At 36.5% G+C, this 24,104-nt stretch overlaps 4 protein-coding genes across 4 annotated transcripts; 3 read left to right on the forward strand and 1 right to left on the reverse strand.

The window, feature by feature from the left end:
* The first annotated feature begins 1,094 nt into the window (after positions 1-1,094).
* Positions 1,095-4,307, forward strand: LOC146737960 (uncharacterized). Its single transcript, XM_085504354.1, has 3 exons — positions 1,095-1,217; positions 3,879-3,984; positions 4,090-4,307. Exons 1-3 carry the CDS (start codon positions 1,155-1,157, stop codon positions 4,233-4,235), a joined length of 315 nt encoding a protein of 104 aa, XP_085360480.1. The 5' UTR covers positions 1,095-1,154; the 3' UTR covers positions 4,236-4,307.
* Positions 4,239-11,061, forward strand: LOC146737961 (uncharacterized). The gene is made up of 9 exons (XM_085504353.1): positions 4,239-4,658; positions 4,811-4,882; positions 5,033-6,073; positions 6,582-6,702; positions 7,066-7,152; positions 7,961-8,128; positions 8,254-8,349; positions 10,112-10,237; positions 10,972-11,061. Exons 1-9 carry the CDS (start codon positions 4,407-4,409, stop codon positions 10,977-10,979), a joined length of 1,971 nt encoding a protein of 656 aa, XP_085360479.1. The 5' UTR covers positions 4,239-4,406; the 3' UTR covers positions 10,980-11,061.
* Positions 11,062-12,918: 1,857 nt separating this feature from the next.
* On the forward strand, positions 12,919-18,504 carry LOC146737962 (uncharacterized). Its single transcript, XM_085504635.1, has one exon. It carries the CDS (start codon positions 12,919-12,921, stop codon positions 18,502-18,504), a length of 5,586 nt encoding a protein of 1,861 aa, XP_085360761.1.
* Positions 18,505-21,072: 2,568 nt separating this feature from the next.
* On the reverse strand, positions 21,073-21,753 carry LOC146737963 (uncharacterized). Its single transcript, XM_085504636.1, has one exon. It carries the CDS (start codon positions 21,751-21,753, stop codon positions 21,073-21,075), a length of 681 nt encoding a protein of 226 aa, XP_085360762.1.
* Between the last annotated feature and the right edge of the window lie 2,351 nt (positions 21,754-24,104).

The raw sequence follows: 24,104 nt of genomic DNA on the forward strand, positions 1-24,104 counted from the left end.
TTTCCAAGACGTTAGTTAAATCACGGTCCCTATATCTAGTCTCTCTAGAGAGACTGTGGTTAGATCATAGGGCTGTCGGCATCCATGATTTGTGTATGGGATTTACATTGTCCGTACATACTCAGGCTGTAGATTACTTTATACGTGCTAGCATGGTCTGCCTACAATGAGTATGATGAATACTGATTTGCAGACTGTTCTCGTATCATTTAGCAGCCAGAGTAATGAGTCATGGGGAACATCGGGGCTCACTGGGCTTCACGGTGACGTGCGTCTTACCATAACACATTGAACTCGGTTAGGCAAATATGCAACTGTTGATTCCCTTTTAGTTGGTTTCAATTTCATCGTAGGTTAGTGTGAATTTGTGGCATAGACTCGGGATAATTGTGAATATTTTGTGAATATGTGTTAATATATTATATCGTGATACCAAATAGTAGGACATGATTTACCGCTGTGACAGTCTGTTCAATCATGAAACATTAACAACCACATTTAGACTCTGAACTTATTGTACTTCTAACTTATTGTATTAATTAACTAAAATTTAAAGTGTATTTAAAGCGCGGTGGTCGTCGCGCAGCGCGTGTTCGAATTTTATGTAAATAAACAATGAATTTGACACGCGTTGTATCATAGATCCTCCAGTACTGGAGAGTCTATGGTTGTATACGTGAAATACATGAAATTCGAACACGCGCTGCGCGACGACCACCGTATGGTCGTCCAAGTGTTTCAAAAATGGCTAGATTAAATCGAGGACGCTATTTTTATTTCGTGCACGATAAAACTCATTTGGGTATGCTGAATTTGTATTCGACAACGCTAAATTTTCATTGGTGCACGCTAAATTTTCATTGGTATGAGTTAAAATTATCGAACATGCTAAGTTCCATTGGTAACGTTAATAATATGGCTCCAGCTAAACTTGGATTCGATAGTGCTGAAAAAATCGAGAGCGCTAACAAAAATCGATAGCGCTAACAAAAATTCGATAGCGATAGAAATTTTCTAGGGAGCTAATTATTGCACATAAAGTTAAGGTGTCTCAATCTTTAACCCGGAAATAATATTTGTAAATCTAATCATTGTGCTGCCACAAGTGGCGCTGCTCGTCTTGTTGGGTCATTGTTTGCAGCGCGCGTTTCTGAATGGAGCCGATTTTGAAAGAACTTGGGATGGGATCTCTCCTATCCCATTTTATTAAGGAAGAGGTAAGGGAATGTTGATTTTTTTACTAGTTATACTTTACGTATCAGGCGTAATTTCGTTTTGGTCACGAGCGAAAGAACTGCGTACAGAAGAACTGCCCGGACATCGGGACAAGATTTGCTGCAGTTTAGCAGCTCTTATTGGCCGCTTAAGCTATTTTGATATTACGTTGCGGCCATAGAGCTGCAGATCGCGTCCATTGAGAACCGCACAGTTCGCCGCCCCGGGATCCCGGGGCGCACGCTATTTTTGATGTTATCGAACGATTTCAATGAAATTTAAAACGAATAAAAGTTATCCTTGCAAACACAAACATCTTAGGTATCTACTGACCGAAAATGAAGGACTATTTCTTCTTGAAAAGTATATATTTCTGTGTATAATTAGACCGAACGTAATTTAATCGATTGAACGACGGATTTCAAGATGACCTCTGTCATGTGACCTGATCACATGACAATGACGAAACATGCGCAGTTGACATTTTAACTGAAAATTGAGAATGGCAGGTTCTTGCATTCATTGTGGAGATGAGTTCCAGAAGAAAGTTAAAGGGTATCGCAGGCAATCCATTGCATCTAGACTTAAAACCTCGGAAACTGTTGACAATGCATTAGTGAATGTTCTAAAGCTGAAACCCATTACCCCGTTGGCTTGTTGTCTCTTTCCGCATAATATTGAGGAGCATTGGTGGTAAAATATACATCATACTTTTGCCATACCCTGTTGGTAATATGGCCAATGTGTGTATATTATTTAAAATACAAGTAGTACCTTCTACTTGTTGAGCTTTTAGGTCAAATTTAAAAATATCTTTCAGATTCTGGTCAAAAGACTCAACAATTTTGTCCTTTGTGAATTCCATGCTGTCTGCTGTCTGCTCCTGTCACTTGTAACACTCTTTGGCAAGTTACAAGATTATTTTTAGATTTTTCACAATATATAAATAAAACTGCTAGAAAAAAATATTTTTAATAATACATGTACTTTATTTGATTTTTTCAAAAAAAGATGAGTCACTTAATGGTGAAATGAAATTAAAATTATAAAAAGCCGTCTGCCGATGTTTCGTCACATGAAGCGCTGTCCCAGACAGGCGCCGATGGCCGTCTGCTGTAGTCACGTGATTACACTCGTCACTAAAAGAGCCAAGTCACGTGATAGAGGTCGGCTTCAAAATGGCGGCGTTCAATCGGAGGTTTCACTTCGGCACAGTTTTAACGTAAAATAGTCTCATTTACACGGGCAAATTTGCTTAAAGCTTGCTGTAATCAGTAACAGATATATTTGTGAGAACATATTTGTCTATTTTTTCCTGCAAGTCGAGGTAATTTTATTACAATCACAATTTTAATGATACATAACTGGCATATTTAAAAATTTATGCATTTCTTTAGGGAAGGGAACTGCAGCTCTCTGGTCGCCCCGCAACGTATACCACGACCAAGAGAGCTGCATAAACTGCAGCAAGGACAAGATGTACGTTGTTTCTGTTACAGTCACTTGTTACCTATAACATGGAGCTAGAAAGCTCCATGCCTATAACAAGTCTTTTATTAACAATCGGAGGTCCGTACCGCCCCTACTACGCATAAAAATAGACTATAGTCCGATTGTTAATAAAAGACTTGTTATAGGAAACAAGTGACTGTGCTTTCTGTGTTTTTGAAGCAGACGTGTATAATCCCAATTTTAGTCACGGCGATTCCGATGAGAGTAGAATTATAATCAAAATGTTATTATTTTTACCAGATCTTAACTCACCAAAAACAAATAATTTCTTTAATTTAAAAGTATTAACGACTGACATGGGCACGGTTTTTCTGGAGATTTAGACTGTTGTTTTTAATTTACATTATCAAACAAGGGGTGTCAACAGTGAATGTCATAAAGCTGGGGATGTTATAAATGCCTCATTAATATACATTTTTATAAATCTGAATGAATGGTAGCAATCATATTCAAAATCAAAATGAGGTGCAGTTAACTCACTCATTGTAATTGATGAGTGGTTTGATTTTCCATGGTGATTTAACCCCTTCCCTCCAAATAAACTTCTACAGATTTGTTGAGTAATCATGACTTTTGGGGTATTTCAATACTAGTATTTCAATAAACAATATTATTGTTGAACTATATTTATTTACCTCACACAGATACATAAATACAACAAGTCATTGTCAATGGCATAGTTCCTGTCATGTTTTTAGTGACTGTCAAACAATGAAAAGCATAGTCAAATTATGTTTAAATATTGGGATAGTATTTAGCATATTAAAACAATGCTTGATCAATAATCAACGTGCACACTGTGGTGCCATCAGACGTGCCTAAAATACAGTGGAATGGTTGATTTTAACCAGTAACACATGCAAAAACATATTAATGCTTCTTGCATTTCTCAAAAGTTTGCCAACTTTCTTTCAGAAGGAAGATTTCAGGACTTGCACCCATTTGAAGGGAGTCAAAAATTCATCATAAAAATTTTATATACGAAATAAATATAGATATGAAATAAAGTCACAAACATCATTCAGTCATGCTCTACTTTAATTTTCAGCTAGTTCACAAAACTAGAAATAAAGAGTACTACTTAGGATGCTGAGATGTTTGATGCAGTTATATTGCAATACATTACGTTTAATACAAAATTTTATTTACAGATAACCCCAGAAATGGTGTCTTCATTGACAGCCGACGACTGGCTAAAGATTGGGGTTACCATCGGAAAAAGATTAAAAATTATTGAGAGGTGTAGAGCTTTTGTAGGTGGGTGATCTTCATTCTTGTCAATCAACTGTGCAAGGACTGTTTACATTGAAACTGGTCTGAATTATGTATTCTTCTCTGACAACTTTGATAATTTTTATCTAGAAAATGAAGAAGAAGGAGAAATTGAAAGAGAAGTTCCAAATATATTTAGAAGACGAGAGTCTGTGTCATGCCGTGCAACAGAAGCAGGTTTGATGGCCAATAAAGCCATTGATAAATTAAAGTGTAGTTTTGAAAGTGGTGTATAAAGAAAGAAAGGCTTCCGTAAAGGCAGAGACAAAATCATCTCAGCCCCCAAAAAGTTTGCACCTGTGAAAGAAGAGCAGAAGCGTCTTATTGCATTAGCATGTCCAGTAGACACAGATGATGATGATGACTATGATAGAAAAGTGACCGAAGACAAAATATTATTTGATGGAATGATGGTGTTTAAACATGATTTTAGTGAATCTGACATCAGGGAGGAAATAGTTGAGCAACTGAGATTGAAATGTAATTCATTTACAGATTTTTCTTGTGTTGTTTCCTCTGATTTTTCCTTCACACGTGTAATTAACCGCAAAATACATACTATTGATGGACACCCAAAGCTAGATGGTAAAGGTATCACCAAAGTATATCCCACTGGCAGTGTGTATGTGCAACTAAAGAAGGATTTCAGGGTTTTCAGTGTAAGGAAATATACCAGTAGTTTTTATAATATATCTCTGTATAGATTAATTTCATGCAGTGGAAATTGTTATGTACCAATTATAATAACAAATACAATGTCATAATGACAATTTGTATTGCCACTGATTTTTCTGTGCATGTGTTTTTTCAGATAAACAGTGATGAGGAAGAACAACCTGATGGAAACAAAAAGATGAATGACGAGCAGATAAATGAGATAGTGGTTAGTGTGTTATATTGGTTTGACATAGTTAATTAATATGTATGCTATTATAAGTTAATAGCATCTAAGATGGAAGAATTCTAAAGTCACTAATTACTTTTGTTCATGTTTATTGGATTTCATCATACATGTTTATGTTTGTACCGGTAGAAGCCACATAGTCAGTCTGAAACATCTACTATCGACCCATCTACATCTACTGATACTTCTGGTACATCTGTTATCCCTTGTGCTTCTGGCATCCCTGGTCCATCTGTCATTCCTGGTCCATCTGCTATGCCTGGTACACCTGCTGTACCTGGTGCATCTGCTATACCTGTCATACCTGGTACATCTGCTCTACCTGGTACATCTGCCATACCTGGTACATCTGCCATACCTGGTACATCTGCTCTACCTGGTACATCTGCTTTACCTGGTACATCTGCTCTAACTGGTACATCTGCTCTACCTGGTACATCTGCCATACCTGGTACATCTGCTCTAACTGGTTCATCTGCTCTACCTGGTACATCTTCCCTACTTGGTACATCTGCCATACCTGGTACATCTGCTCTAACTTGTACATCTGCCATACCTGGTACATCTGCTCTAACTGGTACATCTGCTCTACCTGGTACATCTGCTCTACCTGGTACATCTGCCCTATCTGTCATACCTGGTACATCTGCTCTAACTGGTACATCTGCTCTAACTGGTACATATGTCATACCTGGTACATCTGCCATGTTTGGTACATCTGTCATACCTGTTACATCTGCCATACCTTGTACATCTGCTCCACCTGGTACATCTGCTATACCTGGTACATCTGCCATACCTTGTACATCTGCTCTAACTTGTACATCTGCCATACCTGGTACATCTGCTCTAACTGGTACATCTGCTCTAACTGGTACATCTGCTCTACCTGGTACATCTGCCCTACCTGGTACATCTGCCCTATCTGCCATACCTGGTACATCTGCTCTAACTGGTACATCTGCTCTAACTGGTACATATGTCATACCTGGTACATCTGCCATGTTTGGTACATCTGTCATACCTGTTACATCTGCCATACCTTGTACATCTGCTCCACCTGGTACATCTGCTATACCTGGTACATCTGCCATACCTGGTACATCTGCCATACCTGGTACAACTGCCATACCTGGTACTTCTGATATGCCTGATCCATTTATATCGCAGGTATTTATCTATACTATATTGATATAGTACATAATTTATTTATTGTTAGCCAGTATTTAAGTACATATAAAAACTAGTACATGAAAGTATGCATGTATAAAACTAAGTGTCTGATCATGTTGTCCATTTTAGTAGCCTTGGCGATAGAAATTGCTTCCTTGTCCACTTACAATTATCACATGAGAGCCAGCTGTCTACAACTTTTAGAAGAACTATTGTTGGGCTTGACTAACCAATAATCACATAGCTCTTTATTGCTATGTTCACACGGCCATTTTTGCTGGCTCGATAAATGCTGTTATGTGAACGTAGCATATATTGTGATACAATGTGTGTTCATTTCTGCTAAGAAAATTTAGAAATTAAGCCTGTTTTAAAGCTGTAGTTTGTGAGTCAATTTTGGATAAAGCCAGTGGTTGTTTCTGGCTACTAGTATATTATTTGCTTGATAACTGGAAGTCAGAAGGTAAATATCCATCTCTTCTTTCTCTCTTCTATCTTTAAATAGGAAAAATTGTTGACATTAAATAGTGCATTTCCAGATATGCCAATAATGAAGATCAGGAAATTACTTGAGGATCAACGGGGAGACATGGACAGAGTGGCAAATTTCTTGTTAGATGTGACAAGTAAGTGGATAACCCATAAAAAAAATTCAGGATACCGTAACCTGGCAAACAACATATTGTCAGGTTATAACTTAGGTTGTATTTTCTCTCTGGTCAGTTTGGAAATAATAAATCAAACAACATGTTTGTTCATGAGAAGGCCTATAGACCATGTTTATTTTGAATTTAGCAACCTAGCCATAGTATGTGCCAGTGGAAGTGAGTCACAAATTTTGGCTGTGTCTGCTGTAAATTTGAAAGATTATTTCTATTATAAACTCCTGTTGAGAGTCAAGTACTTTCGATCTAAACAAGTGAAGTTGCATCTGCCAACATGCTTTAGTTTTGTTTGTGGGTGTTGTATCATTTACTTCTATTTTGTAGCCTCTGGTGAAGTTCCTGATATTGTAGTTTCTGATGATAGTGATGATGATATTGATCACTATGGGACAGTGAATATGAAACTTGCAGGTATGTTTTTTTTGACACACCTATTAAATGCAGTGTTTTATTTGCATGGTTCATTAATACTAGTATTTGTTTGTTGAAACATGATTAATAGGTGTTGATTTTATCTAAACCCTTTCAACTGTTGGGATTTATGAATGTAACAGTGCAACATCTGGTTGGAATACACATAATATGTATATCATGGATTGTGCCTCTGGTGTCAATGAGTGTACTCATGAATGTAACCTGAATGTAATTGAATTTTATTGAAAGTCTGTGCTAAGATTCTTCATTAGAGTGTTCTCTAAACATTCTAAAAATAATTTGCAATGAATTGATAGCTCAAAAATCGGTAGGGAGGATAAGTGAACATGTCAAATTTAGAGCAAGCAGAAATGTCAATATCATGATACTAGTAATCCATTTATTTCCAATACATTTAAAACATATTTGAGCTTTCTTTAAAATCTAATTTCCAATATTTATCTCAAAATATTGTATCAGCTTTGTTGATGGCCATGTTAGTGTAAACACATTGTAATGGTCACTATCTAAGTTTTGATAGATTGAGTGCATGATGTTCAACTCCATATGACTTTAACCAGAGTTAGTAATCATTGTTTTAAAATTGAAACAGACATAAACAGATTGCAGTTAATTCTAGAATATGTGATCAATGTACACAAAACAAAAATGAAGATGAAAACACTCTCTTATGAATTGCCCAGCATAGTGTTATTACACATAATATGTTCCTGCAAATATACTAGCACTATGTCACAGTACAGTGACATTTAACAGTATTGGTACATTGTTTTATTTATTTCAGATGACCCAATACAGGCATTATCATTTTACAGGCGAATTCAGAAAGATGACAAAGCTAAATCAACCAAATTTTTGATTGAAAGAGATGATGAGGATATTGATATAAACCTAATAATCCTATACAAAGGATCCATAAATATGTCATCCCCATTGAAGGTTCGGTTTGTAGGTAAGTTAAGATATCCCATTATTCAGTTTCAAAAGGTATTGCAAATTATGTTGATTGTTTTCATTTCATTTCATTTGTATTTGATATTCACTACATTTTTTGTCTTGTACCAATGTTTTTAATAGGTGAATTGGGAGTTGGACTTGGCCCTTTGAGAGAATTGTTTGACATTCTGAGTGATCGATTATCACATGGGTTTCATTTGCCTGATTTATTGACAGGTTAGTTCCACAGTATAAGCACACTGCTAATTAATGATACGTGAAGGGAACAGAAAGTTAATTCTAAGTAATTTACAGACAGGTACAAACAAAGTTCGTAATTGCAATACAAATACAAAATTTTGAAAATATTTTGGCCATTATTTATATTGAAAAAGATTTTGGTTCAATTCCATACTCAATTAGTTATTCTTTTCAAATGTTTTAATTAATTTTTAAGGCTTGTTTGGGTAAATTTTGAGAATGGGTCTTTATAAGAAACTCACAATGCACTAGTATACAACATACGATACCGATACAACTGGTCAATTTGGTACTGAGGACCTGACTGATAGATAAAGTGAAAAAATTAGTTCAACATTTCAACACAGATAGCAAAAAGCTGATTTTAATCTAAGAATTGTGACTCTGATTCTTGCTGGAAGGGGGACACTATGGTACCAATTTTTCTCAAAATTGGAATTGAACTTTGACCTACTTCTACATGTCTCAGAATCCCAAAAAAATTAGACATAATGTTTACATGGCCAGATATTTTTCTGAAGTTTTCTGAAAAGCCTTTTTAAAGCTTTCTTTGAGATTATAGATTGACAGTTGTACATGTACATGTTGTAATATGTAGATTAATCTGCAATTAGTTTATGGTGTTTCTAAAAGTACTTGTTATAACATAGCACAATGTCTGTAAGTGTAAGTAAGTAAATCTTTATTGCTATCGTATCCCATTTGAGATCTTGACATGAAATACAATAAAGTCAGATACATGTAATAAAAAAGAAAGAAAAAAACAAATAAAAGGAAATACTAATAATACTGTAAATAAATTAAGTAAATACATATCTCAAAATAAGAAATAGTAAATGAATAATTGTAATACAATGCATAATGTAAATAAATTTAAATTTGTGTGTTTTTGAGGCAGCTGGTACTGAAGTTATTGTTTGATTTTCTGCTCTCTAAGCATAAAGCAAGTAATATGTTTTGAGATGTCTTTAATTATGTGATCGTTTTTATTATTTAAGATGTTTATTAATGTCTCTCCATGCATTTTATGTTTAGTAAAAAGGCTGGTTCTTTCTTTATCATATAGCTGGCATGTAAACAGGAAATGTTTCTCATCTTCAATTTCTCCATGATCACAAACAGGGCATTTTCTATCAGAGATGGAGATGTTTTTGTATCTGCCTGATTCGATCTGTAAATGATGGGCACTTACTCTAAGTTTAGTCATTGCAGCACGATATAGTGGATTTTTAATTATTTGGAGGTATTTCTCAAAAGAAAAATCAGTTTTTATTTCTCTGTATGTTCTCAATTTGTTTTTGTGATGCACGCCCTTATCATCATCAAACATGCATTCTTTACTTTTTTTCTGGAATTGCATTTTAAGTTTTTCTGTAATGTTTTCAATAACATCATTTCTGTATTTAATTTGTCCATCTTTCCAGATATTACTTTTCACACCAGATACCCAGTTTTGAGTGCCAGAGTCATGCATTTTTATACCTAGCTTGTATGCTTCGTATACTAATGTATTTTCAGGCATTTCTTGAACCCTCATCCAATATTTGATCAATTGTTTTATACCCTGTATTGTAAGAGGGTACCTCCCTAATTCAATTAAACATGACAAGTTTGAGGCTCTGCTGTTCACATTCAATAAAAACTGGTATGGAGTTTTCCATGGGTGTTGTCAAATTCCAGAGCTGTTTTGTGTGTGCAATAATATCACTATCTGTATGGTGATTTCATTCTCTTTTAGGTGTTAGTAAAACACGCCTTTTTGATGGTCAGGACAACCATCTGGTTCCAACGACTAACTCAGCAGTTCTTGAGAATGAAATTATGAAAGTCACTGGCAGGATGATTGGCCACGGAATTTTAAATGGTTTGTATATGGTATATCACCAGCGATAACTAGCTATATGATTAATGGTGATTGTGGTACAAATATATGCATCGATGATGTACCAGACTTGGATGTTCGTGAAATCATAATTGCGGTATGCAACTTATTCTTTTTTGTAAGACAAGATGAATTCCTTTTTTCAGCTCTGCTCTGAACGAAGTTGAGCGGAGCTTGTAGTATTACTGATTGCCAGTTGGCGGCGGCGTCGTCGTCAACTTTACATTTTCAACTTCTTAAAAACAAAATATATAGCTGTGAAAGAGTCTAGGAAGGTTCCTTGGGTGGTTCTTTCTCAGATTTGTTCATTTCATGTCAAAATCTTAAATTCTTAATTTTTGGTGAATATTTTTGTTATTTTTGGTAAAAAGTGATATTTTCATCTACTTGTTAAAAACCGCAAGTTTGATTGTTTTGATAATATATATATATAGGTACCTCAGGTAGACCTCTCTCAGATTTGTTCATTTTGTGAAGATATCGTTCTTCAGTTATCTGGTTTTGATAAAAAGTTATATTTTTCGAATTTTTGTTGAAAACAGCAAGTCAGACTGCTTTACTATACATATTGTTCATTTTCTAATGATATCTTCGGTTCTTAAATTGAAATGTTCATTGATAACAGCGGAGCTATCTCAGCCGACAGTTTGCTAGTTTTTGTGAAAAGTTTATATTGATATTATTATGAAAAAATATCTTGTTGTTACCCTTATTAGATGATTGATGAGGCTGACATGCCAACTAAAGTTATACCTGATGAATTAAGAGTGAGATGTCAACCACTGCTTGATCAGGCATCTTTGCCGTTTATGTGTAAAAATAATATAGCATGGATTATTCACAGATTGCTTGTTCACCAGGTATGTATGTTGCCAGTTGTTAGTTGGTTTGTCAGTAAATCAGCGATGAATCATTGATCAGTTGTGTGTGTAAAGTATGGATTCAAGTGTTATAGTGCCTCGGGGTAGTTGTTACTTTTGGTGAGTAAACAGTGCAAGTCATGCATTAAGCGAGTATGATGATGGACAGAACCCAAATATACATGGACTAATAAGCAGATCTGACATTCTTTCTACCAAGTTCTGTATACAAACATTGGTGAAGAAATAAACTTGAAATAAAAAAATGCTACATAATATTCCTTATCTAATCAGCAATACGTTATATTTTTAAGGTAATTGACAGCAGATTGGTTTCCATAAATCAACTAAAAGATGGAATGCAAGAAGTACAGTTGATTACATTTTTAAAAAACAATTCATCAGTCTTAAAACTGGTATTTCCATCAATTTCTTGTAAAGTTATAAATACAGATGATATTTTGGCCTTGATAAAGTATGAAGAAGAAGAACTAGAAATGAAGGGGATCTTTGAGAAGTTTTTAAGAGGTTTGTTCTTCAATTGTTGAATTGTTTACTCCCATGTGTGTTGTGTCTGTATGTATGTGTGTCTGCTGTTCTACTAATATCTCAAGAACCATACACCGGTTTTTGATGAAACTTGGTATATAAATGCCCTGAAATTATGCACAGATTTTATTACTTTGGGGTGAAAATCCCTGCATATTAATTACATAATTTGCATGATAATTAACTAATTTGTAGCTCTCCCATGACTGTTCCACTGATATTTTGAGTACTGATCATCACATTTCAATGAATCTAGAATTATGCAGACACCAATTAGTTTTTGGTAAATATTTATGCATAATAATCATTTAATTTGCATAATTAACCAATTTTCAACTTTCATACTAATTATTCCATCCCAATGCCACTTGGTACAAAGATGCTCTATATAGAAACCTGATTAGTTTTGGGCTCAAATCTGTTCATATTAATTCTCCAATTAGCATAATAATTCATAATTTTTTGGTTCTAATCACATTTCAATAAAACTTGGTTACATTGTGCAGACCTTGTTAGTTTTACACTCAAATCATTTCATATTCATTTTCTGATGTGCATAATTAGTTTTTCAGCTTTTCCATCAACATCTCAAGTACAAGTAATTTCAAATTCATTTTTAATGTGCCTCTAATGCTCTCAGCATGTGAGTTTTTTCAAAGATTTCTTTGATTTCATGTACGGCATCATGCAGTTTGGGCCAAATAAAAGCCAAATAATATATATCAAAAATATATCCCAAACTTGATGGTTTGAAATTTTGGAGCTGATAGACAATTCTATGATAAAGTGAGCCAAACATGGTTCAAACCATGACTTTCATATTGGTTGGGATGGCCATACTTTAGAGAAGCAGTCATGTAACGTTACGTCTCGGATTCTGAGATAAATCTCTCAGCCAATCAGATTGTTTTAATTTTAGCCTATCACAGGCGAGATGTTATTGACCTATCGTACACATTCCCGCCAATTTATATTTGCGTTACGATTACTACTTTATAGAGTTGTGTTTTCTATCACGCTCGTTCAGAGAGTATATATACTCAGAATTTGTGTATTTCACGAGTGTTCATCTGTTGTTACTACTTACTATATCAGTCTATCTGGCAATAAACCACCACTGTGTTTTTGTATACAACTGATCTGTCTGGTTCTGTTCCGGTATAGTCTTCCCGAATCCTACCCCGGGGAGTTAACTGCTACACACTACATATACTCCCCAACATTTTGGTGCCGAGACCAGGATCTACAAGCAAGATGCCGGAGTCAGAACAATCCGCCGGGCAAGGAGAAAACGTCAATGTTGATCAACAAGCTGCAGCGTTACAGAAACTAAAAAGATCGCGTCGAGGTCAACGCTCACAGATGACCAGACTATTCAACAAAGCCGATGCTCTCATGGCCAAGTACGAAGAAGACAGCGCCGATAAACAGGCCACGCTCGACACGCTGGAAGGTCTTAATGATCAACTTACCAGTAAGTTCCATCTACTTGCCGACCTAGAAGTTAACATTTTGGATCTCACCTCAGACGAAGACTTTGATGCGGAAAACGAAACGTCCGGTGACTATCAAGCTGATATATATGAACGCAATCACAATATCGCCATGTTTGTGAGAAAGAACAGACTGAAGACGACGCCTGAGACAACAAACAGCAGTAACACTCAACCACATCCAACGCGGAAAACAGTCGCGCTACCAAAGATCGAATTACAAACCTTTTCCGGTAATGTTTTAGAATGGGCAAGTTTCTTTGATATCTTCAAGTCATCCATTCACTCTGACACTACCTTAGATAACATTCAAAAGTTTGTTTATTTACGAAGTATGTTGAAAGATGAAGCAGCAAGAACTGTCGGCGGTTTGACGCTGACGGATGCTAACTACTCACACGCAATCGAGCTACTAGAGGAAAGATACGGACAAAAGCATCAAATTATTGACGCCCATATGACTGCGTTATGGAATCTAAGTAAACCCGTGGATGACGCGAACAGTTTGAGACACTTCTATGACTCACTCGAGAGTCACGTCCGAGGACTACAATCGTTGGGGAAGGATGAGCTTACCTATGGCGAACTTTTAGTTCCTATGATAAGAGAGAAACTACCTCCAAGCATACGCAAACAGATTGCCAGAGACCATGGTAGTTCAGCCTGGACCTTACCTGACCTACGCAAAGCAATTCTACGTGAAATAGACACACTGCAAGCCGGTAAGCCAATAGACGGTTTATTCACCATGAATGATACATTGCAGCCGGAATTAACCGCTGCGTTTCACACAACAGCACAGTCAACGAAAAAGAGACCGCAAACTTGTCCCTTTTGCAAGGGTACGCACTTCGCATCGAACTGTACGATAATTACTGATACACGTAAGAGACTGGACATTGTTAAGAAAGATCGACTTTGCTTCAATTGTTTCGGTAAGCACAGAGTTTCTGAGTGCAAATCGAAATACTCGTGTCGCGTCTGCAAGAAACGCCATCATACCGCTCTACACTACGACGCGAACAAGCCTGAACGGTCATCTACATCGTCAACTACTACTTCTGAAATCACCGTGACCCTGACCAAAGCTAACCCTTTGCTAAATAAGAAAACCGCCATCGGACCCGTGCTGTTGAAAACCGCGCTTGTGCCGATATCAGCCGGGAACGGAAATCCTATACGCGCTGTTGTTCTTTTCGATGAAGGGGCAAATATGACATTCACAACAGAGAAATTTGCCCGAGAGTTGTCCGCGAAAACGACACGCCGCGAGCACATCAAACTATCAACATTTGGCGACAAAACGTCCAATGTACGCGCCATGGCATTCACTGAGTTAACCGCACATGAATTGAATGGAAATACCTCGACGATCGACGCAATGATTATACCTGAAATATCTTCGGACTTGACTAATCACATTTCCCAGGAAATTCATAACATGAGCCATTTGAAGGGATTACATTTCGCTCATCCAGTTTCTGATGATGAGAAACTTCCTATTGATATATTAATAGGGGCTGATCAATATTGGAATTACGTTGGATCTCAAGTAATTTCTGGTATGGTCGGTCCAACCGCCGTATCCTCCAAATTTGGATATTTGCTCTCCGGGCCCTCTGGAACTACTAATACAGTGGATCCTAATGTACGTATGCTTCACGTGATTTCTACTCCGGACAATTATGTTACCAAGAATACTATTGTAACGGAAAATGGCCGCGAAATTGTTGATAACGTGGATATTCAATATACTCGCCGAGGCGACGACGCAAAAGTCCAAAATGTGTGGGACTTGGAACTAATTGGAATTAAAGAAAGTCCGGAAACTGACAAACGTATGAGCTACGAATCGTATAAAGACACGCATCTGAGGGTCGACCAAGGAAAATACGTCGCACGACTACCATGGAAAGAGGATCACCCACCACTGCCGACGAACTATAGTGTTACTGTGAACCGTACACGTAACATGATTCGCCGACTAACACCCGATGTAATCAAAAAGTATGATGACATCATCGCCGAACAACGACGTCGTGATTTCATCGAAGAAGTTAACGAAGACGATACAAGAATCGGACACTATTTACCGCATAGAGCGATAAAGAAGGACTCGGCAACTACACCCATTAGAATTGTGTATGACTGCAGTTGTAGTCAGGGTGCTAGCTTTCCGAGCTTGAATGACTGTCTACAAACCGGCCCATCGTTGATAAATGACCTACCAGCCATTCTACTACGATTTCGCTCAAATAACATTGCATTAACGAGTGACATTGAAAAGGCCTTTCTGAATGTTAGATTGGAAGAAGACGAGAGGAAATTCACGAAATTTCTGTGGCTGTTAGACGCGTCTGACCCAGAAGGTAAATTCATAACATTACAATTTAAAACAGTATTGTTTGGCGCTGTTTGCTCGCCGTTTATCTTAAATGCGGTTATAAAAACGCATTTAGACGCCAACAACACACTTTCTACAGCCAAAACATTAAAGAACAATATTTATGTTGATAATGTGATCGATGGTGTTGATACTACGGAAAATGCCATAAAATACTATAAAGAAGCCAACAAGCTAATGACGACGAGCGGATTTAAACTCAGGGCGTGGTCTTCTAATTGTGAACAATTGAACGAACTTTCCAAACGCGACAACCTCAATGAGCCCGCCGAAACTGTGTCTGTTTTGGGAATGCGATGGTCGACAAAATCGGATAAGTTGACCTACCCCAAAGTTAATAATGTACCGCTATTAACTGATCTAATTACGAAACGCGACGTTGTCAGTTTCACTTCCGCGTTATACGACCCGATTGGTTACCTAACTCCAGTCCACGTTAAAGCCCGGTTATTCATACAGTTGTTATGGAAACTCGAACTAGGCTGGGACGAACCTCTTAACTCGGACCTATGTTCGATGTGGATGCATATTGCTGAGGATCTAAACGATGCAAGAAATATTCAGGTGAAACGTCAATATTTCCCTGAAGTCAATCCTGATGCCGAGTTCGAATTACACGCTTTCGCCGACGCCAGTCCCAAAGCATATGGTGCGGTGATCTACCTAAGATGTGCACAACAAACTTCCTTTGTGATGGCGAAAACCAGAATCGCGCCAATGACCGAAACTACGCTACCAAGATTGGAACTTATGGCAACATTAATTGCTACACGTCTCAGTAAATATGTCAAAGATGCGCTATCTGACACGTATAACATTACTAATTTCTATTTGTGGTCAGACAGCCAAATCACGCTTCACTGGTTAAATAGTGACAAGAAACTGCCGATCTTCGTGAAAAATCGTGTGGATGAAATTTGTGAATTTCAGTCTACTAGGAAATATTGTCCCACCGAAGAAAATCCCGCTGACTTACTAACCAGAGGGATTACCTACGAAAACCTGGAAAATTCTGATTTGTGGTGGAAAGGCCCAAAATGGCTACCAACAACAAGCGATTGGCCGAGTTGTCCTGCCTTTGATGCAAATGTATTGCATTCTGCGATTGAGCCAAATGAAACTGATCTAATTAACCCACGCACGAGAGGTGGGGTCAATGAACTACCTGCCCATGATGTTGGAATTATCACTACTCCAGCACGGGAAAATACTATTGATAATCAATCGTGTGCTGTTACTAATCCTACTGATCGGGGAATTCATCGTATTATGGATATTTCCAGATATAACGATTTAGACAAATTATTACGTGTGACCAGCTATGTGCTACGTTTTATCAACCGGATTAAGTCTAACGATATAAACACTGGAATGATAACCGCTGATGAACTGAACCGCGCTGAAAATATGTGGGTCAAACATATTCAACGTCAATACTACGGCGATACAATCCAATCCGTTAAATTTAATTTAACTCGATGTGCTCCCATCGTTCAACAACTGAATTTGTTCGTGGACGAAGATGATATACTCCGCTGTGGGAGTAGAATCCATAATGCTGCATTAGATTTTGTGACGAAATTTCCAGCATTAATACCCTCGCATCACAAACTAACGGACTTAATCATTTGGAAAGCACACAATCTGATGTGTCATGAAGGAGTTCAATCTACAGTGACGCATATACGACAGAAATATTGGATACCTAAAATACGGATTATTGTGCGTAACGTCATTCATAAGTGTGTGAAATGCAATAAAGTTACAGGGAAACCGTACGCAAACCCAGTTCAGGCACCGTTGCCGAGTTACCGAGTGAACATTGTCCCTGCTTTCACTATAACTGGTGTAGATTTCACGGGAAATCTATTTACGAAATCAGCTGATGGAACACGCGATAAAGCGTACGTTTGTTTATTTACTTGCGGGGTGACACGTGCGATTCACCTCGAACTTGTGCCTGATTTGTCAACAAAAACGTTCATGCACGCATTCAGAAGATTTGCTGCCAGACGTTCACTTCCAAGTCGCATGTTGTCTGATAATGCATCGACCTACATTTCCGCGGCTGATGAAATTCGCACTCTATTTGATACACCGGATGTCCGAGACTTTCTCGCTGCACACCGAGTGCAATGGACTTTTATACCGAAACGTGCCCCGTGGTATGGAGGTTTTTGGGAGAGATTAATTGGGCTAACAAAAAATGCTATTAAGAAGACACTGGGTCGAGCGTTAATATCATTCGACGAACTCTCAACATTAGTAACAGAAATTGAAGTCGTTCTCAATGATCGACCCCTTACGTACGTGTCATCAAGTATTAATGACAACATAGCATTGACTCCGAATCACCTACTTCACGGGCGGACATTGACCTCATTGCCATATATCGAAGTCACTGACGACGAAATACGCGATCCTACTTATCAGTTCTCAGACCACCGTGAAATGAATAATCGTTATGTCCACTTGTCAAGATTACATGCTCAATTTTGGCGAAGATGGTCGACCGAATATTTGACTGCCCTTCGAGAGAGACACCCAACTACAGGAAGTAAAGGGAATACAATAAAAGTTGGAGATGTTGTGATAATCCACAGTGATGTGGATAAACGCCAGAAATGGCATCTTGGCACCGTAACTAAATTAGTTTACGGCAACGACCAACTTGTGAGATCCGCTGAGTTAAATACAGCTAACGGACCTACCAATCGGCCGATACATAAATTGTATCCGTTAGAAGTTGTTTCCAAGGAATTAACGTCGCCTGAAAGTAATAATCAATCAGATGTTAGATTACCTGCAGAGACAATACAAAATATTGGACTAACCGCTGACAAAGATGTCACCACCACCCAGATGACTGGTGACACTATTCCTAAGCGACCAACCAGGGATTCTGCCGTGGCAGCCCGAATAAGAATTGCTGATTTAATGTGACTTTCGAAATTTCAATTTCATTTTCATTATTATGTTTTTATTCGTAATATTCAACCAAATAAATATGGACAGTCGGCTGAAATGCCTTCCGTGGACACTTTATTTACTTGAATCTTTTATCCAATACCGTTATTATTGTTCGAGGTACATGATTTCATTGATAATGTAGTAGACATACATTTTCATATGTTTTTATTTTTGAGGCGCGGAGAATTTAGAGAAGCAGTCATGTAACGTTACGTCTCGGATTCTGAGATAAATCTCTCAGCCAATCAGATTGTTTTAATTTTAGCCTATCACAGGCGAGATGTTATTGACCTATCGTACACATTCCCGCCAATTTATATTTGCGTTACGATTACTACTTTATAGAGTTGTGTTTTCTATCACGCTCGTTCAGAGAGTATATATACTCAGAATTTGTGTATTTCACGAGTGTTCATCTGTTGTTACTACTTACTATATCAGTCTATCTGGTAATAAACCACCACTGTGTTTTTGTATACAACTGATCTGTCTGGTTCTGTTCCGGTATAGTCTTCCCGAATCCTACCCCGGGGAGTTAACTGCTACACACTACATATACTCCCCAACACATACAGATTCAAATGATTGAAAAATAGATTTGTCATGTAACTTGCATGTAATAGTCTTTTTGTCGAACTGTTCACAACCCCATGTTTATTAATGTTGTAATTTACTGACATTGTGTGTATCCTTGTTTGTTGTTGCAGACAAGAATTGCGATTTGAAGCAACTTGTACGATTTTGGACAGGCTGGTCCATGCTACCATTGGATGATTCATTATACATGTATGTCAACTTCCATAAAGAACGATTTCCAAAGTCAGCAACATGTCTAAATACACTGACATTGCCAGTTACATCAGATTATGAGCAATTCAAATCGATTATGTTGTTGGCCATAAGAGAGACCAATTTTGGTTTAATTTAACTTAATGTTGCAAAATTATTCGGGATATTCAATTGTTTTCTGTCAGTTACTATCTTGCAGATGTGTCTTAGTCACAAAAAGCTACAACAATTTCATTTACACATCATTTTTTTTGACTTGAATAAATAATATGGCTGATTAGTTACCATGTTAAAAGTTGTGTTAAATAAAATTGAGATAAACATATTTCACATGTCTTTGTTTTTGTTTGACTGTGTGTATACATACAAGCATGCCTGAAGCTATGAGACTCCTTTCACAGAAAGAAATTAAAAGTTATGTAATACAGAAAATAACAGTACTAGGAATTCTGTTTATAATAAAACATCTGTTAAAAAAAAACAAATAAAAACTTTAAAACTACCATACTAGTATATAAATATAAAATGCATGAAGCTCCAAAAATGAAGAAATACAATACCAGTACTATTTGGGAAATACTGTTCCACTAATGGCCACTGGTCACGAGAAAAAAAGACTGCTGACACACCTAATTACAATACAAAGACCACATGCAAATGTGTTGAAGAGGTCATTATTATGACGATGTATTGTCAAGTGGGGCTAAATCCGAATAAACTTGAATGATTAGTTTCTGGTTGAATTCAATGCATATAAATTACCTTATTTGCATATAAATTAACTGATTTTAATTATCTTCACTTTTCACAGATTTCAATGAAACTTGGTATATAGATGTTTTGGGATAATACAGTGTTAATTAGTTTTTGTTTAAAACCCATGTATAATAATGACCATTTTTTTAATATACTATTAAATAGATTTCAATGAAGCTTGGTACATGGATTTAATGGGATAATGCACAGACCTGATTAGTTTTGGGTTGAAATACATGAATATAAACCTAATTGGCATATAAATTAGCCAGTATTAAAATTAATTTTTTAACCAACAGCTCAACCACTCATCAGATTCAATGAAACTTGATACATGTAGAAGCGTAAGGATAAGCCATATAAATGTTCAGTTTAGGGTTAAATTTTGTCCTTACTGATTACCTAATTTGCATAAATTAACCAATTTAGTGGTGCTCCAAATATTTCAAGTACCTTTCATCAAATTTTATTAAAACTAGGTACATAGGTGCTTTTAGTTAATCCACAGATCTGATTGAAACCATGGATATTAATTACCTGTTATTAGTTTCCTGTTTGTTTCTTAATATGTATAACTGTAATGTACTAAGTACTGTTGTAAATAGGGACATGCAAACAGTGCTATAATTCTGACAAGATATATAACCAAAATATTAAGTCATCATATATGGTCACTTTTTCATTAAATATTCATAATTGTTAAACCATGGTAATATGAGAAGCACATAAATAATGGGCAAAGACACATTTTTGGTAAAAATAAATATATTTCAATGATTTCATGCAATAAACACAATGCTTTATGTGTTATGAAAATGTGTTACTAATATAGTAATAAATACAGTAATCTTTATTCATGCCTCCCAATACCTTCAAAGCTACCTTTGATTTTATATGCACATGAGAAGCACCAAATGCAAAGTATAGAAACCCTAAGGTTGAAAATATTTCCAACAGAAGTTCACTACAGAATGGTGAGCAAATGGTTCTTCACTCTCAAATATATATCTTTTCCATAACAGTCACTGACATCAGTTGGATCAAAATTGTCAGATCATTAATTTGTTCTTCTGTAAGTGGCAGGTCTATTTCCGGTATTGCAATATCTCCCTCATCAAATGTATTTGGCCCTGGTCCGTTTCGATCTACTCCATACATGCATCCATCAGCATCGTGATCAATATTCCAAAATGAAGAAACGCCCGTCTGCTGAGAGTTAGCTGATGACACCATACCTGCAGACCACATCTGATTTGGAGAAAGATTATGTTCAGTACGTAAAGCATGACAGTTCCAACCAGCTGCCCATTCACTCAACATGTTGTTAATTCTGGGTAAATAAACATAGTGTAGAGCATAGACATCAATCTGGGAAGCTGGATCCAAGTCATGGGTTCCTTCCATATCATAAAATAACCAATAAAATGTGTGTACAACATGGGTAAATACGTCCCGCCATAATCTCTCAATTCTTTGGTTGTGTACACTACGGCCAGCAATGTGGCTACCTCTACCAACACCTCTCTCTCTTACCATCATTCGTGCAACTTCAACATTTTCCAGACCTTTGTCTGATCGAACACGTGATGGCATTCCATACTTGTCAATAGATTCTCTGAAAAGATTAGCAACAGTTTCTGCTCTATTGTTGGAAGCACAGCTTAAATAGGTTATCATCCTTGAATACCCATCAATGCCACCATGAATGACTAACCTCCATCGAATAAGTGCATGGTGGCCATCAATATGCCACAGCGCATTAGGCCCAGGCACAGAATATTGTCTTCTACGAATTAGTCATTCGTCTAAGTGCAACATTAACTGGACTGACTGTAATCATGGCATGTCTGATCCTTTCCCTCTGTATATGTAGCCCTCTGCTTTTGAGAACACCTTTCAGCATAACCAGTCCAGAGTTTGGATACTCGTGCACCAGTTCTTCCATTACATCCTCTAACTCAGCATCTGTGATGTTACTGTATTTCAACTGACATATGCCAAACTCTTGACATCTTCGCCACAGCGTGGTACGACTACAAAGCAACATTTTTGAAATTGTACTCAGGGAAAAACCAATTCCAAACAAGCTTTCTATCTGGGCTTTATCAATATCTAGCCTTGGTCTTCCCCTGTCTCTTTGGTTTGAACTTTCATCCAAAACTACATTAACTGGACCAAATGCATTTTGATTGGCATGTGTCATCTTCTGAAAACTATTTTCCCAGAATTCTACAAAATACAGCAAGCTTCTAGATAAGGTTTCCCATGATGGTAATATATCAGGACTAGATTCAATGGGTAGTCATTCAATTATTAGATCACAAGTCACCAGCATGCAATACAAACTATTTAGAATAAAAAATAGAAAACACAATATTTCATTGACAATTGATCTGCTTATAAATGCATAACATACATGTATGTAATCCAGTGATAATTAGTGTATTATTTAATATAAATTATGTGATATAAGGATCTGTGCTCTAAAGATCTACTGAGATCATAGGAATTGAAGCAAGTCTACTGTGTTTACAATACAACTCACTGTACCAAGATTGATATCAGTTTGACATACAAACCAAACATGTAGGAAATAGTTCTGACATAATTATTTCGGTTAGTTGATACAACAAAAAAACATTGTGGTTCCTATGACACACTTTTCAAAAATATAATTGAACTCTGGTGATCTTGCCCTTTATCATAGTTTGTTTCAATATGAATATGCATTTTCATAATTAATTTTGAATACAAACAAGTTTTAGGATTGAAACAGCAGTGGGAAAGCAGTCTACAAAATCATGTTGATTGATGTAAATATCTTACAAAAAACATTGGTGTCTAATTATTTTAAAAGACATCATTTCTAGCTTTATTGAAAGTAATTCAAATGCCTCATCTGAGTCTCAGAAAAAAAGTGCTGCATTTAGACATGAATAGATTCGTAAAACATGCAAGATAACAGAAAATCTTAGCTGGCTTTCGCTCAAGTATTTTGTATAAGCGTCTGTCAAAAATTCACTGAGACAAATATGAACTGCCTTATTATATTCATTATGTGACTACTGTATTATTTAAAAAGTAAAAAAAAACCTACAGGAATAACTATCATGTTGCAAGTTCTGCTTTGTATGCAAATCAACTATAATAATTATAGTGATTGGATTACTAGTACATAGTCAGTATATAGTTAATCAGAGTTGACATAGTATATGACAATGGACAGATGTTGAATTGCCAAGGAATGGAATAGTTAGTTGGTGTCCAGTGGAGAGAAAAGTCAACAGTACTGTCGCCTCCTGAGAATCTATATCTTCAAACACTGCAATCTTTGTTTTTGAAGTGCGTTCTTAAATCAGTATTATAAAAGCTCTATCATTCTGTTCTAATAGCTGAAACAAATTCCTGTGAATTTTGATTTTCAAAATTTATATACTATATTTATATACAAAAAAATGTTTTGTCGAATGAACTGTAACAGAATATATATATTTTTGAGTACAATTTTCTTTTCAAGATGTGGATGCAACGTTCTGCTTTTTATGTATTGTTTTTGTTTTGATAACTTTGGACTAAACAGATTTTCCGGTGGCTTCAGATCTTGATCAAAAGTTTGGCACCCAATTCATAGGAGTGGTTATATCGATTATCTGACATCTTGTTTCTGTTAAAATTTTACTGGTAGATTTGCAAATGTGTATCACTATGGCATTGAAACCTAGTCTAGTATTCCATGAGATTTGGGAGATACATTACCAATGATATTATTACAAGATAAATGATTTGCTTCATAAAAAATTTGAGCACATACAACAATGCACATCTCCTACTGGGAACACAGACCTCTGACCTTTGGTCAAATCTGATGATATTTAGTTTGTTGTGATCAGCAGAAACAAAGCGACTGTAGTTCCACTTTAATGGATCATATATAGAGAATAACAATTAGCTAATTAAAAACACTGAAATCCTTGAAATGTGATTTGTAATGAAAACGCATAATGATAATGCATGAAACCATCAGCGAC

Source organism: Saccoglossus kowalevskii, chromosome 10 (assembly GCF_978046115.1).
Source record: "Saccoglossus kowalevskii chromosome 10, keSacKowa6.1, whole genome shotgun sequence".
Classification (NCBI taxonomy): domain Eukaryota; kingdom Metazoa; phylum Hemichordata; class Enteropneusta; family Harrimaniidae; genus Saccoglossus; species Saccoglossus kowalevskii.

Bases quoted from the DNA above. Each gene is read 5' to 3' on its own strand.
- LOC146737960 (XM_085504354.1), top strand. From the start codon at position 1,155: ATGGAGCCGATTTTGAAAGAACTTGGGATGGGATCTCTCCTATCCCAT. The intron at 1,218-3,878 runs GTAAGGGAATGT...TTTTATTTACAG, and splicing joins CCCATTTTATTAAGGAAGAG to ATAACCCCAGAAATGGTGTC. The intron at 3,985-4,089 runs GTGGGTGATCTT...ATTTTTATCTAG, and splicing joins GAGGTGTAGAGCTTTTGTAG to AAAATGAAGAAGAAGGAGAA.
- LOC146737961 (XM_085504353.1), top strand. From the start codon at position 4,407: ATGATGGTGTTTAAACATGATTTTAGTGAATCTGACATCAGGGAGGAA. The intron at 4,659-4,810 runs GTAAGGAAATAT...GTGTTTTTTCAG, and splicing joins AGGATTTCAGGGTTTTCAGT to ATAAACAGTGATGAGGAAGA. The intron at 4,883-5,032 runs GTTAGTGTGTTA...TTGTACCGGTAG, and splicing joins AGCAGATAAATGAGATAGTG to AAGCCACATAGTCAGTCTGA.
- LOC146737962 (XM_085504635.1), top strand. From the start codon at position 12,919: ATGCCGGAGTCAGAACAATCCGCCGGGCAAGGAGAAAACGTCAATGTT.
- LOC146737963 (XM_085504636.1), bottom strand. From the start codon at position 21,753: ATGATAACCTATTTAAGCTGTGCTTCCAACAATAGAGCAGAAACTGTT.